The sequence below is a fragment of the Dermacentor silvarum genome, chromosome 1 (assembly GCF_013339745.2).
Source record: "Dermacentor silvarum isolate Dsil-2018 chromosome 1, BIME_Dsil_1.4, whole genome shotgun sequence".
Taxonomy (NCBI): Eukaryota; Metazoa; Arthropoda; class Arachnida; order Ixodida; family Ixodidae; genus Dermacentor; species Dermacentor silvarum.
The window spans coordinates 193,391,109-193,407,453 of record NC_051154.1 but is presented as its reverse complement, the minus strand read 5'-3'; the positions used below and the strand labels follow the sequence as shown (position 1 = coordinate 193,407,453).

Below are 16,345 nucleotides of genomic sequence, written 5' to 3'. Positions count from 1 at the left end.
TTCCCAGGCTCACAAAAGGGGGGCACAGATTTGTTTATTATTATAAAACAAAGGTAATTAAGAACAGTGATGTATGTGCTGGTGATGTTAAGGCCACCTTTAAGGGAGCCCAAGTTTCCCATTACTTCATTATGATGAAATATTCTTGAAGCAATGGTTCTGCTGAGGTGCTTGGCCATTTTGCAGCTAATTAGTATGGAGCTAAGATGACCCAGTGATGGGAGGGCTGCTACCAGTAGCTTGGCCCTTTGACACTCCAGTGAGTGCTTGCGTGTGGGTCATGTAAGCTACTTCAAGTACAGACGGTCAAGAAATGAGCGCCAATGTGCACGCATTTTTTAGCTAGAACCTATAATCGTGGTGCAGCACAATTTTTCATGCTCCCTAGTATGCCATATTGTGCATCCCTGTCCTCACAGGCTGTGGATGCCATAGCCATCTTTTACAAGATTGTAGTCTCAGTCACTGATGTGCAAGAAATGCATGCTCATCTAACGGTGTATATACCAACAAAGGCTAACACTAGAAACAAAGTCGCACAAAGAAATTTGACTGCACCCCCGATTAAAGGGCAATTACGCTGATCTTTCTTATTGTCCCAGGGAAGTGGTTGTTTAAAATTTTACATTTGCTGTCATGCATAAATTCTTCCACTTCACATAAAATTATGGAAAAAATTAGACACAAGGTAGTACATTGAAACTGAAACTTGATTGGACAACCCAGGGATCCGTTGCTCAAAATGCCAATGTTGATGTTGAAATATATAGGCATGCACAAAGTACAGAACTGCTAGTAACGATATCTTGGGACAGTATCTCCAACTACAATGAATTCTAAACATTCTTCTTTCACACAATTCTTGGTGAAAAAACGAAACAACAATATTACTTTATGAAGGTTGGGTTGCCTTCAAAACCTTTCTGCCAGCAGATGAAGAGGTAAAGAGCTAAGGATAGAGATAAAGAGCTAAAGGAGATAAAGATAACATCCCTGCGCATTTCATTTAATAACAGCTTCAAAAATGTTGATGTTAGCATGGCTGCTCCAGTGTCAATACTGTGACGAGAAAGCACAGTGGCCCCAGTAAAAATACTAATTCCAGGGCCCTGATCAGGATTGCACACGCAAACCTTCCAAATTAATTTGTGAAAAAATTATGTAGCTCCCACTTGCCCCATTTGGGATATCTGACCATACTGCTCAGAACATAAGGTTCATTGAGGTTCGTATGCCTTAACTCCTTCGCTTCTGCCCTTTCAGCACTCCGCCGCACCTGGTGTTCCGCGGCACACTTTCCTGCTGTGTGGAGTATGTTCCATGTTGCACATAAATTGCTCTAAAATCTGCTAGACATCACATCAACAAAATGTCTGATTTTTTGTTCACAAAAGGCTTCGCGTTAGATGCAGCAAGAACTAGAAAGTGAGCATAAAAAAAAAGTTTCAAATGTGCAGGGGCACGGATTGCACTTTGGCACCTTTTTCACTTAGAATGCCTCTTGGACTTTTGAACTTGGCCCTTGAAAAATAAGCACTGCATCGAATGGTTCTGCTTCACAGTTTTTGGTGGTATGTGCTAAACATTACAAAAAATTTTTTTTATTAGCCCATTCGGAAGCCTATACGGTTTGTTTTCGTGCCTGGTACTCTGGTTGCAACGGCTACAACAGAGCGGAGTCTGGTGAGCAGGAAGCTTTCCATTGTTTTACAAACTACTGCTGAAAGTGTAGACAAATATGTCCATCTTGTGTGCGAAATCCAAAACAACCAGAAAATAGCTGGCAATGTGCTGCCATCTATGAAAAATAGCCAGAAACAGCGGTTCTCTGACTTTCGTCTTGGCCAGCGCGGCCGGCAGATCCATGGCTGTGGAAGCGAGTGGGTTAAAAGATCACCAAAGTTGCCCTTTAAGCAGTCACAGGGCACACAGCTCAAATACCTGCCCACACGCAGTGATGCTGCCATTCACATGGAAAGTACTAGCACTCAAGTTCAATGCAGTTTAAAAGAGCACATGCTCACCTCAGTAAGGATATCAGCAGGAACACCAATGGCCATAAGGATGTTGCAGAGCTGTTCAAGCAGGCCGGACTGGTTCATTGCCTTCTGACATGATGAAGTGACGTTGAGTGGAGCACTAGGCGACACCAAGGAGCGCACCACCTGGAGCATGTGGAAGATGTTCGACACCTTTTGGGCTGACCATCCAGCCCCACCGCCTGACTGCTGTGCATCTGAGCCCTCCTGTTGCTGCTGCTGGCTGTGGTGGTAGTTGAAGAAGGGGCTCAGCCGTTGTATGTAGCTGCCCTCCTTGAAGAAGTTCTGGTTCGAATTATTGTTCTTCAGTAGGTGTAGCAGGACCACCAGGCAGTCCTCGACAATTACACCTGTATACGCAACACAACACACACACTCAGGTGAGTGTGCTCCATCAGCCATGTTTCCTTTGCAGATGCCAGAATCAAGGGAACAGGTGACATGGGCATTTGCAGTTTGTGCCACCTCATCTTGCACAAAAAAACATTTTGAGTAGTAACATTTCAAGAAATAACAAACAAAAGAACAATGCATAAAGATGAATGAAAGAAGAAGCCGTTTACAATGCTACCCATATTAAAATTACCTTTCTCACAATTTTATGAATAGGCAACGACCGAAACATTTTTTAAAGTTAAGCCCTGCTCATTTACAGGCTGCTCATTCACTTATTTTAGTACTATCAGGCTACAAAAAAAATGAGTGCTATTAACCTTAATATGTGCAGCTACGAGAAATCAGATATGCACAATGACAGTAAGAAAAACTGTTGAGACATGCGCACCTCAACCACTACGATGTACACAAAAAGAGAATGGATTGTATTAGTATGTCTAAAGCGTGAGTACATTCTTCATCAAGTAGTGTCCGCAAGAAGTCAAATCTGAAAGCTCAGAAACATCTTAAATTATAAAAAAAGTGGAACTTCTATGTCCCGCTATCCACCTAGGCTATTTTCCTCAAGCGAGGCACACATATCCTCATTGTCTGCTTCCACCTCCTTATGGCTGCTTGCAAAATGGTCTGAAGCAGCTTGTGTAGACTAGCACACTATGCGAGCAACATGTGCATGCTTTTCAGGTTGTCGAGTTTATTGAGCACCCTTTGTGCAAGCATCATCTGTCAGGGCTGCCCAGTATCACAACAGTTTTTGTAATACAGATAATACTAAAACGCCTCAAAAGGGTGCGATTTTCTCATATATAGCACTGTGATGTTTTAGAAAGGCTAATTAATATATGGTTAAACTATTATTGGTAGAAGCAGGTATGACAAGTAAGAAAAAAAAAGAAAATGAAAAAAAAATTATGGGGTTTTACGTTTTAAAACAACAACCTGATTATGAGGCATGCCGTAGTGGGCGACTACGGATTAATTTTGAGAACCTGGGGTTCTTTCACGTGCACCCAATGCCCGGTACAGGGGAGCTTTTGCATTTCACCCCTATAAAAATGTTTCCGCCACGGCCAGGATTTGATCCCATGATCTCGTGCTTAGCAGTGTAACGCCAAAGCCACTAAGCAACCACGGCGGGTTATTATGACAAGCGAGATGCCTAACATCACAAAAATCAGAAAGCACACAGCTGTAACAAATACACATTTTCAAGTATTTTCAATCAAGATATATATACCGTATTTTCCGGTCTATATAAGTCGCACCTTTGTATAAGACGCACCCCCCTCAAAACGGCAGTTTTTCTGGAAAAAAACGTATAATAAGTCACACCAGTGTATAAGACGCACCTGTTCGTTCAATAAGTGATTTTTTAAAAAATACAATGACGTTTCACACCGTGAACGCGGGTCTCGCGCAAGCATATGGGTGCCATATATTTCCACTCCAGGCGCATTTCTGCCGTCGTGGTTGCCGCGATGTACCGTATGAAGTCCAAAGGCGATAACATCGTCCCCGCGCACTGTATGCTGTATGTGCAAGTGAAAGCGCATGCGACGGTGAGCCGAATCATGCACAGGAAGGAAAATGGGAAAGTGGCGCGGGAGGGAGGGGGGCAGCTTGTACTCTGGTAGCAACTGCGTAGTTTGCGCAGCAGCGCGCACCGTATCTTGACAGCAATCTGCAGATGCGACGACTTCAAGGTCGACTCGCGGTCTGCTTCCGCTTGTGTTGCTGCTCCGTTCTTCTCGCACAGTGCTCGGGAACTCGAGCACAAAAAGAACCCGGCACCTCGATAGCGCGCACAGAACCCGTAGCAATTAAGTCAACCAGCACCCTTTGCGTGGCCATAACATCGAATCCGATTTTGACGGCAGTTTTCCCGGGGGGAAAAAAAAGAAACGTACATAAGTCGCACCGTTCTATAAGACGCACCGACGAAAAAGTCAGAAAAAAAAAAATGTGTCTTATACACCGGAAAATACGGTATATGGAGGAAAATGGGCTTGGGCTTTTTCTGTGTCTTTACTCCAGTGCAAGAAATTTAGCTCACAAGAGAATTCATTTATTGTTGTGGTGCTTCACAAAAGATGAAAGAAATGACAAAATATAGCAGGAAAGGAAGAGGAAGTAAATGGTCATTCTATCCATTTCATCTTATTGATGAATATGAAATAAAACAGAAAAATCAATTAAAATGAGGCCCACAAAGACAGCCACACAAAAGACTTTCAGCCATATATTGCATTTCACAAGTACAGCACAGTGCAGTTACCAGTGGGACTGAAGTAGGTATGGTAAGTCAATCAGAGGGTTAAAGAAAGTAGTGCCATTAACAGATTATTACTCTTCCCCTCTTACTTACATGGTGTGTTCATTATGAGCATATAGCATGTCTTAAGTGCAACAGCACACATAACACAACAGTTGTCTTTTCTTTCACAGCTGTTATTAATCTTGAATTAGGGAACAGCGCAAAAGACAAGGACGCAGAAGAGGTCCAAAACAACCATACAGTGCTGTGTGGCGCACTAAGTGTGGTAGTTTTCTGCCTCTTCTGTGTCCTCGTCTTTCACGCTGTTCCATAATTCAAGATTTTCAACCAAATAGCCGACACGTTCACTTCATCAGCTGTTATTAAACAACAAACATAAGGTAACCATAGAAAAAGTAATTGCTCTCCAAAAAAATCCTAGCATCACTTGGCAACCACGTTATTGCACAATGCAAAGTAACCTTACCTCCATCACTGCAGCCTTCATCAATGATAATGTCTAGAAGACGATCAAAGGCATTCTCAAATGCAACAATCTTCTGAATGTTGGCATTAGCTTTTGTCAGGTGAGAGAGCAGAAGTAGTGCCTGGAGAGAAGAAGAGCATTGAGTTGACATGCTGTAATCTGCATGCATTGTTTCCAAATGTGTATGTGTAGATGGGTCCACTCTTAAAGGGGGACGCCAATATAGTATTAGATCTTACACAACTCAAGAAGTCTTCCTATTTTAACGAAACTTGGCAGCTAATATTGCCACACACAGTTGAGTGAATGTATTTTAATTTACGTACGTTAGGTGAACATGTGCCCTGCAAACAGCTAAGTGAGAGCCTGGCTCCAACGCACACAGTCTTCTTCCAAGCATTCCACACCTTTTCTTTTCCTCGTGTCCCGCACTGATGACACGTTGCTCCAACGTGACTTGTGAACACGTGTTGCCCACTTCACTGCTGCTATCTTTCGCATGTAGCCGTAAACAACTGGAAGGGTGCAGGAGACAGCTGGCATAGGTGATTTGAAGGCAGCGTGTGCAACTGTCCCCCTTCCAAGAGTGCATTGTCCCGATGCTCATAAAGAAATGCGGTGGTTTCCAGGCTGTCATTCGCAATGCTTGTTGGCATTGCGAATGACTCTATAGCTATTGTCTGTCATAGTAAGGTTTCATTTGGACAACATGAACTATTTCTGTGCGATGCCGCCGTCATGATGATGACCTTCTGGAAAAACTTCGTAGATCAAGGAGCTGAGTCAGTGAATTATCCTGCACGGGCCAAAATAACGACAAAAGCTTTTCGGATAGGCCACTCATCCGTACAGGAATCCACACCCATACTCCAAGTGCATACTGGACCTCTCTTCGTCACAAGGGTTATTGATCGGCGTCGGTTTGCTGTTGCTGCTGAATGCAGTGTCGCACCGGCTGTCGTGCCTCTTCAGCTCTTTGTGTGAAGTCGCTGATATCATCGTCATTTTCGGAGGTTTCATCTACAGGTAGCATTGCATCTAAGGGTGTGGTGACGGTCCAGCCAAAAACAAGTTGGAAAGGTGTCATTCGAGTCGTCTCGTGCACTGCAATATTGTATGTGAACATTGCGTATGGTAGCATCCTGTCCAATGTTCGGTGCTCCATGTCCACGTATATTGACAACATATTGGTCAGCATCCTGTTGAGTCATTCAGTCAGTCCATTTGTCTGCGGATGATATGCGGTGTTTTTTCTGTGACTGGTGTGCGTCAATTTCATAATGGACTGTGTCAAATGGGCAGTAAATATGGTTCCTTGGTCCATGATGACAACTTTAGGAGCACAATGCCATAATGACAAAAAATTCAGCTACTTCAATAGTCGTTCCTCTAAAAAGAGATGCTGTCTCAGCATATCAAGTTAGGTACTCAGTTGCAACTATGATCCATCGTTTTCCTGACGACGGCGTAGGAAAGGGGCCAAGTAAGTCCCTTCCCACTTGTACGAATGGAGCTTCCGGTGGCTGTATGGGTTGAAGGAGACCCGCTGGCTTCAAAGGTGGTGCTTTACGTCTTTGGCAATCTTGGCAGGTTCTCACATAGTGTTGCACAGAATTCAACAACTTTGGCTAGTAATATTTTATGCGGATGTGTGCGTAAAAAAATACCGCACATGCATCCACTCACACAAACACTCTGAAAGGCGCAGCCATGAGTGAACACCATGAAATTAACAAAGTGGAAAATGGAGCTTTATGGCACCGTCAATGCACAAAATGGTATCTATCTCTGCGGATCAGTCAAAAGGACAGATCCATCGAGCACACCTAATTTCCTACGTGGTACAGGCAAATTCGTTATAGTGGTCTATACAAAAAATAGAAATTCGGTTGGGAGATATGGAATCCTTCCTTATCCAGGTCATTTTCTTGTAGAGGCGTTCCGACTTTATTATATTTTTAGCTTTCATTTCTTTTTACATAGCCCCATAAAAAACTGTATTAACGCTGGGTTCCACCGTAACTACGAGATGGTCTCTAAGTTCTTAGCTGAGAGCACACAGCCATCACTAACCCAGTTTACAACTAAAACAAATGAAGCTAATGGCTCAGTTGCAGTCTCTGTGCTACAGCCATGTCACAATTTGTCAAAAGGCTTAAGTGCATATCTAACAAATTACTGGCAAGTCATCAGCTATGCGACACTACAGGCAAATGCGGTCCAATACTCACATCATTTCGAATTACTTCTCGGCTGTCTGAGAGAAGGTCCATAAGTCTGGACACACCCATTGGACTGGTGAGAACACACTCCTGGACTTCTTTAGCACGATGAACCAGCAAGCCAGTCAGTAGTCGCACAGATGGCCATCTTACTCTGAAGTCAAATTCCTGTAGTGCATGAATAACCACATTCGATTTAGCAGCCCCATGAAAGTCTGCATGCTGTCAGGGTAGCTTGGAAGAGAAAATATGAGGATGGCCCAATGAGCTTCTAGAGCAGCTTTCAGATGTATACTAATACAAACCCATTGAGATGTGAACAGCAGAGTATGTGGTTTCTGCACTGTCTAGAGGAAAGCAAAGGGCACAAAGATGTGCAACTCTGATGACTCGGGTGTTCCGGACTCATTAGAGTTTATTGTACATCTTTGTGCCCTTTACTTTTCGCTAAGCTCCGCAAAAATCACGCACTCCGCTGTCCACATTTCAATGGGAAGGTATAAAACCTGCTGATGTATGTGTGGTTGAATAATGCTAATGCTATAAACAAGTGAGGCAGATGCATGCTTCATTTGGTTCAATCTAAATGCAACTCAACACACAATATTTTGGCAAAGCGTTCAGAACCTTCAAGTTCAGAAACTGGCCACAGGCATGTGTGAAAAGCTACAACTTACTTAGTATAGAGCAGAATGCAGTAGATTTTGTCTTTCACTGAAAGTTAAACTTTCAGTAGTCAAGCAGTCACTGTGTGGTTCAGCCTACTATCCGAACTGAGATGCACTGTGCCTGCCTTTTATGTGGACACTTATGCTCTCCGTTGGGATGCCACTGTGTATTGCTGTCCATGTCAGCACGCGGCAACCTGGTGATCTTTTGCCCTGTTACATCTTTGTACCTGACCATTAGTTTTAAAGATGTCAGTGTGTGCATGCACATCTACAAGTTTTTACCTTAATTAAAGAGGTACAGAAGATTAATTCAGCAAACACATGGGCACTCACCTTTCCGCTGAACTCCCCATTACCATTTTATCCCTTCCCTCTTATCCCCTCCTTCTATTTAGTGTGAACAGTAGAAGCATCAGCAGTGCCATGGAACGTTGTTAACTGACTTACCTCCATGAGATCCAACAAAAGTGTAACATTCTCAGGTTTCTTTATGTATATTTCTGTGAACTGCTCTCCCAGTTCTCGACTTGCATTTTCATCCTGTGAGTCCTCTGTATAAAAACAAAAAACAGGTGGTGAGGTGAAGCCACCAGAACAGTGTTTTGCAGAGGGCATTATTTGCATCCTAATGGCCTGACAATGAAAGAAAAAGTGGAGGATTTAAAATATTTCTTTTGATATGCAACCTATAAGAAATCAATACTTTTGACAATATAGCAAAAACAAGCAGTATAGCACTAGCACATGCTATGAGAAAGCGGTTGTCAAACATTCTTCCGAAACAAGCTTTCTGGTAGCAAACACAGCTAAGCTGAAGTAACTGTCACGACTACTAAAAGTACTGCCAAGCTGTCACACCAATCAACAGTGAGTGCACAATATTTTTGGCGAAGTCGTATTTGTTGGTGCAGCACAACACAAGCTCAGCAGACAAACGGGTGCATTGACAAACACGGTACCTTCGTTCTCCTCTGCACCTGATATGACATACGAAAGGGCATCTAGGGCGTAGCCAATGATTTCGCCGTCTCCTCTGTCAGTTTCCAGAATATGAACCAGGGCGTCCATGCCTTGAGCACCGACTTCCACTCTGAATTTCTGAAACCAGCGCACCAAGCCATGTTAACCACACGCCCAAACAGTTTCTGTTTCGCCCTAAATAGTAGTAAAACAGCTGCACAATATCGGTTACCTTTGCCAAAGCCTTGAGAGCGCGGCAGGCATCTCGTCGGTCTTCCAAAAGTGTCGACGTCTGAACTCTGTTGACTAGGCGCTCAACCTACAAGAAAGATTTGCCGTCGCTATCTTGAGTTTCGGTTTGTGACGTAGCATCTCGTCAAACAAATATGTTATTCAGCACAGCACATTGAAGCAGCCTTGTCGGTGCTTATTCCTCATATTTGTCACAACGTTTAGGAGCATTCTCATTTCGAAACAAAAATCTTCCAAGCTGTGAAGGTAAAATAACATTGCAGAGAAACGAATGGCTCATCGCTTGAACGCTAACTCCGTGCTGCTGTCTGCTCTGGCCGAATTGGATGCACGTTCGCCGTTATATGTTTAACAGGCAAGAGAAAATAAAAATAATAAAAACATACTTTAAGCAAAGCAGCTATTGGCTTTAGTTGCACAGAAATACTGTAAACACTGGCACGAGCAAGACATACGAGCCCGCAAAGCAGCGAAGCCGGGAGCGTGGGCACGTCATCTCAACACAACCACGCTCAATAAAAGGCACTGACATGCTTTAGACCGAAAGCTGTAATCGCTGTAAAATAGTTATAGTACCGTTTCTGCCCCGGTTGGAGCATGGGCACCGGGCTGTCCACCAAGTACAGTTTTCAAGCCCGACTTGAACAGCTCCATCTTGCACCTATGGCGTGGCGCAGACGACTTCCGGCGCACGGTGCGCTCCCGCACGGATTTAGTTTTTCGCTTTCGGTTTTTGTTTTAATGTAAGCATTTAGATTGATGTTTAAAATGTACCTGTACATGCTCCTTTAGGGCACTTAACTCTGGACGCTGTTTTATTTTTATTTTTTGTTTCTTTTTACTCTCTTTTACCCAACTTTTACTTCTGTCCTTGGTCGCCTTAGTTACGCCGCTTTGTTACCGCTCTCCGCCTCTCAAATCTCAAATCGCGCGAGATACGCACTCCAAAACTTGCTGCTTGAGCTGTTGCGAAGTCCGCGGAGTTCGTCTGGACCAGTCAGTCGCATCAGCTGCAACTCACAGGTGATTGCTACGCAGCTACAATGAAATTCGACTTGCTCTTATGGACTCAGCTCAGTCTGTGCATCGGTGTCGCGTTTTGCAGTGCGCGCATAACTGACAGGGACAGGATCCGCCCTCTGGGCAGAGATGGCGAGAGCGTGTCGCAAGCTTTTCCCATCGTCATGTGGCACGGCCTGGGTGATTCCTGCTGCAATCCGTTGAGCTTGGGCGGATTCAAGAATTTCCTCGAGCAGTCTATCCCCGGCGTGTACGTGAACTCCTTGCGTATCGGCACCAACATGATCGACGAAATCGGCAACAGCTACTTCATGAACACAAACGCGCAGGTTGAAGAGGCTTGCAATATCATCGCTAACGACTCGAAGCTATCCGGGGGCTACAATGCGCTCGGCTTTTCCCAGGGCGGCCAGTTCCTGAGGGCAGTGGCGCAGAGGTGTCCCGAGCCGCCCATGCGAAACCTCATCTCTCTCGGCGGGCAGCACCAGGGAGTCTACGGGCTTCCAAGGTGTCCCGGGGAAAGTTCGGCGCTCTGCGAGTATGCCAGGAAGCTTCTGGACATCGGCGCTTATTGGGACGTCGTTCAAAACCACCTGGTCCCCGCTCAGTACTGGCAGGACCCTTTCGACCGACATACGTACATTGCCAAAAGTATTTTCCTCTCCGACATCAACAACGAGCGCGTCAAGAATGAGACGTACAAAGCCAACCTGCTCAAGCTGAATAATCTCGTGCTCGTCCTGTTCGAAAACGACACGGTGGTCGATCCCAAGGCAACCAGCTGGTTCGGCTACTACGCGGAGCACGACGACAAGACGATAGTGCCTCTGCGCGACCAGAAGATCTACACGGAAGACTGGATTGGCCTCAAGGAGCTTGATCAGAGCGGCAGGCTTCATTTCTTGTCCACGCTTGGCGACCACCTTCAGTTCAAGGACGAGTGGTTCACAGAGAACATAATTAAGCAGTATTTGCTGTGAGCTTGGGTTTTTTTTTTTTTTCTCTCATCTCGCGACACATCCATGCAGTGACACCTTATATATATATATATATATATATATATATATATATATATATATATATATATATATATACCAATGATAGTTATGTAGGTGTTGAGTGGACGCTTGTCACACGTTAGTGCACTTTTAAATCCTGCTAATGAACTTGGAAGAAAAATAAAGTTTTCCTTTCTTTTAATATCGAATAGCTTTATTTGCCTCTGTGGCGCGTTTTCGTGGTTAGCGGAGTTCGGTTAGGACTTGCGGTACAAATGCGCCAAGGGAGAGGGCGCGTGTCTCGCGCAACGTTGCGGGGAGGGTAAAATGTGAGGGAAAGGGGAGGGACCGTCGTACGGGAGCTCGGCAAGGAAAACGTTCCTTCCCTCGCTCGCGGGTTCTTTAGTTCGTTCGTTGGTGCTATTATTTTGATAATCATCATCGATAGTGTGTGCACAATTTGTCCCCCCCCCCCCCCCATTTTTTTTTTTTTTTTTTTTGTCATACAGTTGTATTGTGCTAGCCCGTGACGCAGCGCTGTGGGAAGTTAATTCAGTCTGTCCGATTTGCTACGCGGTACTAGAAACTTCGCTAGAGCGATTTCACGGCGAAAGAAATGCGTTGTAGGTTAGAGCAAATGAGTGCATTTTAACGAGCACTTTAATATTGCGGCACAAAATACAGCTTTTCTTGGCATGTATGGGCGTACGATGGATTGTGTACAAAAGAAGTATATATTGCAGTTGTCATATTCCATTGGGGTGTCATGCTACATTACAATGGTACCAGGATCAGATCACTAACCTGCTGTAAACAGCATCACACAAAACGGGTATTCTCCGTCGAGATGCTTCGAAACCGACGCACATTGCTTGCGCCGAGAGCACTCTGTGCCCGGTGCCGATGTATTATTATGATCATAATTTTTTTAATGAACAAAGAACACCCGCTCGCATGAGTGTAAAGCATAGGAAGACATGAAGAAAGGTTTTTAAGATATATAAAAGAAAAAAAGACGCTGTACCAAGTCCACTAGAGGCGCTGGGAACACACTGAAGCAGGCCGTTCTGCTGATAAGCACAAGGTTGCGAGTTCGATTGCTCGCCGCGGTGGCCGCGGGGGCTTTGGCGGCGGAATGCATAAAATGAGCTTTTGGTGCACGTTGAAGAACACCAGGCGGCTAAAATTATGCCGGAGCGCTCCGTTAAGGTGTGTCTCGATCATAGCTTCTGTACGTGTTGCTGTGGGATGTTGAAAGTTAAAACTCATATTATCATGATAAAATTCCAACCGCACCCCCCCCCCCCTCACCCCATGAGAAGAAGGTAAGGAAACTAAGTACACGCTGCGACTGTCATGAAGCTGTCGTGAGACTGTATCGTCACTGGGCTCTGTCAAGAGAAACGTGAAGATGAACTGCCAGAAGGCCAGAGCCACACCTGTTCTACGAAGATCGGTCGAGAACTCGAGCGTCATATAGCCGTCTCCCTGAAGTTGCAAGGGTGCAAATGCTTGGTGATAAATCGAGTTCGTGGGATGTCATTCCATCCAAGACCTTGAGCAGAGAAAATCAAGAACGCGAACCAATTGCGCTCCACTTCATTCACCTTGCCTGGAGCCTGCAGAACTCACTCAACTGCAGCTACACTCCATTTCACAATAATTAGGCACTGTATATGGAAACTACATCCGGCGTGAGTAATTTTTGCGTCGCCGCACGTCCATGTATACGTCGCAGGCTGCATTTGACGTTGGTTATTTAGATGATTTAGGCGTAGGCTGATGATGATATAGAACATAGAACGCTTCATGAGAAAAAAATCTAACTAATGTACAGTCGAGTATCGGTCCTATATTTTTCACTGGGCACTATAGAGAGCATTCGTACGTATCACCCGAAATTCGTACAATCCAAATTAAGCTATAGCTGTGAAGGCCATAATAAATTCATATACTGTAGCACACAGCATTTCACTCGTCTGCTGCCCTACGTTGTTGCAGACCCGCGTGGATATTGTAATATTTGAGAAGTTGATTAATTAATTAAGACTAATTATGCAATGAGGCGGAATGCAAAAAAAATCTGAGTATCTCCAAGCAACGGAAAACAACATTATCTTGGTTCGGTCCAGCTACGAGGCATTTGCATATATTTTAAAAATCTTGGTGCATGATAGCATGGGACACCCTGTACACTATGTTTAAAATACCTTACAGGGCCCACAGGGCACTGAATAAGGGGGTCGAACAAGGATATTATAAGGAAATGCTAAATATACAGGGGAAAAAGGGAAATGGAACGTATTGCATAGGGCTACGCGACTAAAAATCAGAAACAGACAAAAGTGCAAGGTACACAGTAAAATAATTGAAAAAAAGTATATAAATTCGGCGCAAATGTCAACTACAGAATTAAAGAAAGAAAGAGCGGCTGTTTATAATAGAAATGTAAATAATTGTAAATGAATGAAAAAGCAAAAAAATACGCAATAGCAAAAAACAAAGAAAAAAAACATATTATGATATACAACACGAGGATTATTGAAGTCACGATGTCATTTGGAAGTATTTGCGCAGCTGATGATGCATGGGGGAAAGGTTGTTGGTTGCAGATGGATGCAATATTATCGAGAAGATAATTCCAAAGAACAATGGTATGTGGAATGGCTGATGAAGTGAAGGCCTTTGTTCGTCCGTGTATGCGCTTGATGCTGTGGTGATTATGTAAGCGGCGCGAAATGCGTGAGAGCGCTTCGAGAGGTAACAGAGATGGCCTGGTGGGGTAACAATATTTATGAAAAGAAGCATAAAAGAGCAATGAAACGACGAATTTCTAATTACTCAAGAGAAATATCAAGTTTGATCTGTACACGTGTTATGCTCGAATTGGGACTGTATAATGTATAATGAAAGGCAGGCGTGCAACCGCTCACACTGCGCAGTGTTTCTTTTCTTTTTTTCCTTCGACCCCTTTTTTTTAAAGCCTACAAAATTTACACGTGTCACGACACTAAGTACAATTATGTGCACAGACGGACATAATTTGCATGAAATACCAAGGCGGTTTATTCACTAATTAAACTGATTTAATTAATGAACATCTTAATTACGAACTTTACCACACATGTTTCTATTGGGAAGTAAATGTAGGAAGTAGAATGAATCATTTGACACCAGTTATTTCGGTCTACATGGCTGTTTTGAAACGTAGAAACACGTAGCTAGACTTTTATGACGATTCCTTTCAACTTTCCTATATAAAAACATGCGCTGTAAAATGCGTGATTAAAAAGCTAACCAATGTAATTCTTTCAATTAGTGAATTTATTGTTTTGGTTTTCCTGCAAAAACGTCCGTGTCCCGTGCATTGGGGTCACGTTAAAGAGCCCCAGGTGGCTAAAATTAATCCGGAATCCCTCACTACGACGTGCCTCATAATCAGATCGTGGTTTCGGCGGATAAAACCCCAGAATTTGATTTTTTACTCAACACAAAGCGAACATACCTTTGAATACAAAACAATAGCGCTTTCATTCAGTTCGACAGTCTATCTTGACCCGTGCAACAGATATCAGTATTGTATATCCACCGCGCCTGAGTGCGGTCGCCGTTAGCGACCTTTCACTGCCCGACAGCAAAGCGCTCCAACCCCGAGTACGCCCGTCAAATTTAGTTGAAGTGGCGGCCGCTAGAGGGGTCGCTTACCGGAAAAAGGTCCATTACCGCGGCTTTGCGGAAACTATATGTATTAACGTCTACGGACGACGCCAAGCAAGTACCAAACTGTCCTGCTCCCTGGCCACCGGGAGTTACTATAGACGTTTTCACGAGGACGCTCCCGACGGTCTGGCGTGGAGAGTATGTGTCAGTGTTGCCTGCTCGGTCTGGACTGTGAGCTTGCCTTGCGCTTGCATTGCGGAGTGGTAGCTTTCCATCGATGTTCCCGTTTATTTTTGTCACGAATGACTTACGCTCGTAAATAATGGCATATATACTCATAAAAAGGCTACAGGCCAGCACTGGGCAGTTTATGGGTGCACAAACAACCAGCGGAATATAACGATTTTGAGGACCAAGTGTGTCCACAACACAGCACTCCGCGAGACCACTGCCGCGATGTGGTATGCTCACGCTTCGCCGATTTCCTGCATCTCCTGAGGACTTGGCATTTCAGTGTAATGTGAACCAATGCACACATCAGTAAAATAACGCATTTTGGTAAACTCTTTTCGGCACATTTCCCTACAGGTTGCGAGAATTGTCGGCTCTTCGATGCAATATTTTCTCGTATGTAATGGCAGAGGCCACATTTGTTATTCTTTCATACACGACTTCATTCCAGTGCCTAATACGGGGGTCACACGGCGCACTTTTGATCGTGATCGAGCCCGATATGGGTCGAATTTCTTGGTCGCGATTGGATTTTTTGCTCAATGTGCGGAAGGGAGCCAATCGCGGTCGAACATTCCAATCCAGATCGGTCTCGATCGCTATCAAAAGTGTCCGTGTGACACCGGTATAAGACAAATTAGAGCACTCTGCGAGAGAACTAGTCGGTAAATACACTTCGCAACGATCTGGAAAAATCGTGTCCTATGGAAGATGTATGCAGACCCTGTGTCCACCAAAACATTGTCTCTGCGTTCACACGCACCCTGTATACGCGGCCCTGCCCATAAAGGTAATTAACTTCAACAGTGTGGTGCTGCATCGAGCTCACCCATCTTTGAGCGTTGTCTATGTGCTTGGGCAGCAAGAGAACGCAAAAACGAACGTGTCAACCTCATCAGTGCGGCCTAGCGCCAGTTCGGGAACCGTAATGCGCTAACTGTGCGTGGCGTAGAAACGCGCTAAATGAGCCCGCGCAAGTAAGAACGTAAAAAAAAAAAAAAAAAAAAAAAAAAACGGTATTCGCATGGGTACGCGGATAATAGCATCATGCTTGAAAGAATAACAGTAACGAAAAAAATAAATTCGCACAGTCGATCAAGTGAAATACTTACGTGCGTGCAGAGACGGCTTCGCTGACCACTAAGCGCTTTTCAC

The 16,345-nt window shown here is 44.3% G+C and overlaps 2 protein-coding genes across 5 annotated transcripts in view; one reads left to right on the top strand and one right to left on the bottom strand.

Moving 5' to 3' along the window:
* Nucleotides 1–9,978, bottom strand: part of LOC119436584 (general vesicular transport factor p115) — a 52,737-nt gene extending 42,759 nt beyond the window's left edge. For all 4 annotated transcript variants that reach the window (XM_037703469.2, XM_037703471.2, XM_037703470.2 and 1 more), the window contains exons 1-7: nt 9,858–9,978; nt 9,262–9,348; nt 9,029–9,167; nt 8,517–8,620; nt 7,408–7,566; nt 5,177–5,297; nt 2,025–2,389 (exon numbers count right to left, since the gene is read on the bottom strand). In XM_037703469.2, coding sequence (XP_037559397.1) covers nt 2,025–2,389; nt 5,177–5,297; nt 7,408–7,566; nt 8,517–8,620; nt 9,029–9,167; nt 9,262–9,348; nt 9,858–9,935 — 1,053 coding nt within the window. In that variant the 5' untranslated portion in view covers nt 9,936–9,978. The remainder of the gene's footprint in view (nt 1–2,024; nt 2,390–5,176; nt 5,298–7,407; nt 7,567–8,516; nt 8,621–9,028; nt 9,168–9,261; nt 9,349–9,857) is intronic.
* Nucleotides 9,979–10,143: 165 nt separating this feature from the next.
* On the top strand, nt 10,144–11,366 carry LOC119436585 (palmitoyl-protein thioesterase 1). The gene has a single exon (XM_037703473.2). The coding sequence runs from the start codon at nt 10,325–10,327 to the stop codon at nt 11,279–11,281; it is 957 nt and encodes a 318-aa protein (XP_037559401.1). The 5' UTR covers nt 10,144–10,324; the 3' UTR covers nt 11,282–11,366.
* Nucleotides 11,367–16,345: the final 4,979 nt, after the last annotated feature.

Coding starts and splice junctions, on each gene's coding strand:
- LOC119436585 (XM_037703473.2), top strand. CDS start 10,325: ATGAAATTCGACTTGCTCTTATGGACTCAGCTCAGTCTGTGCATCGGT.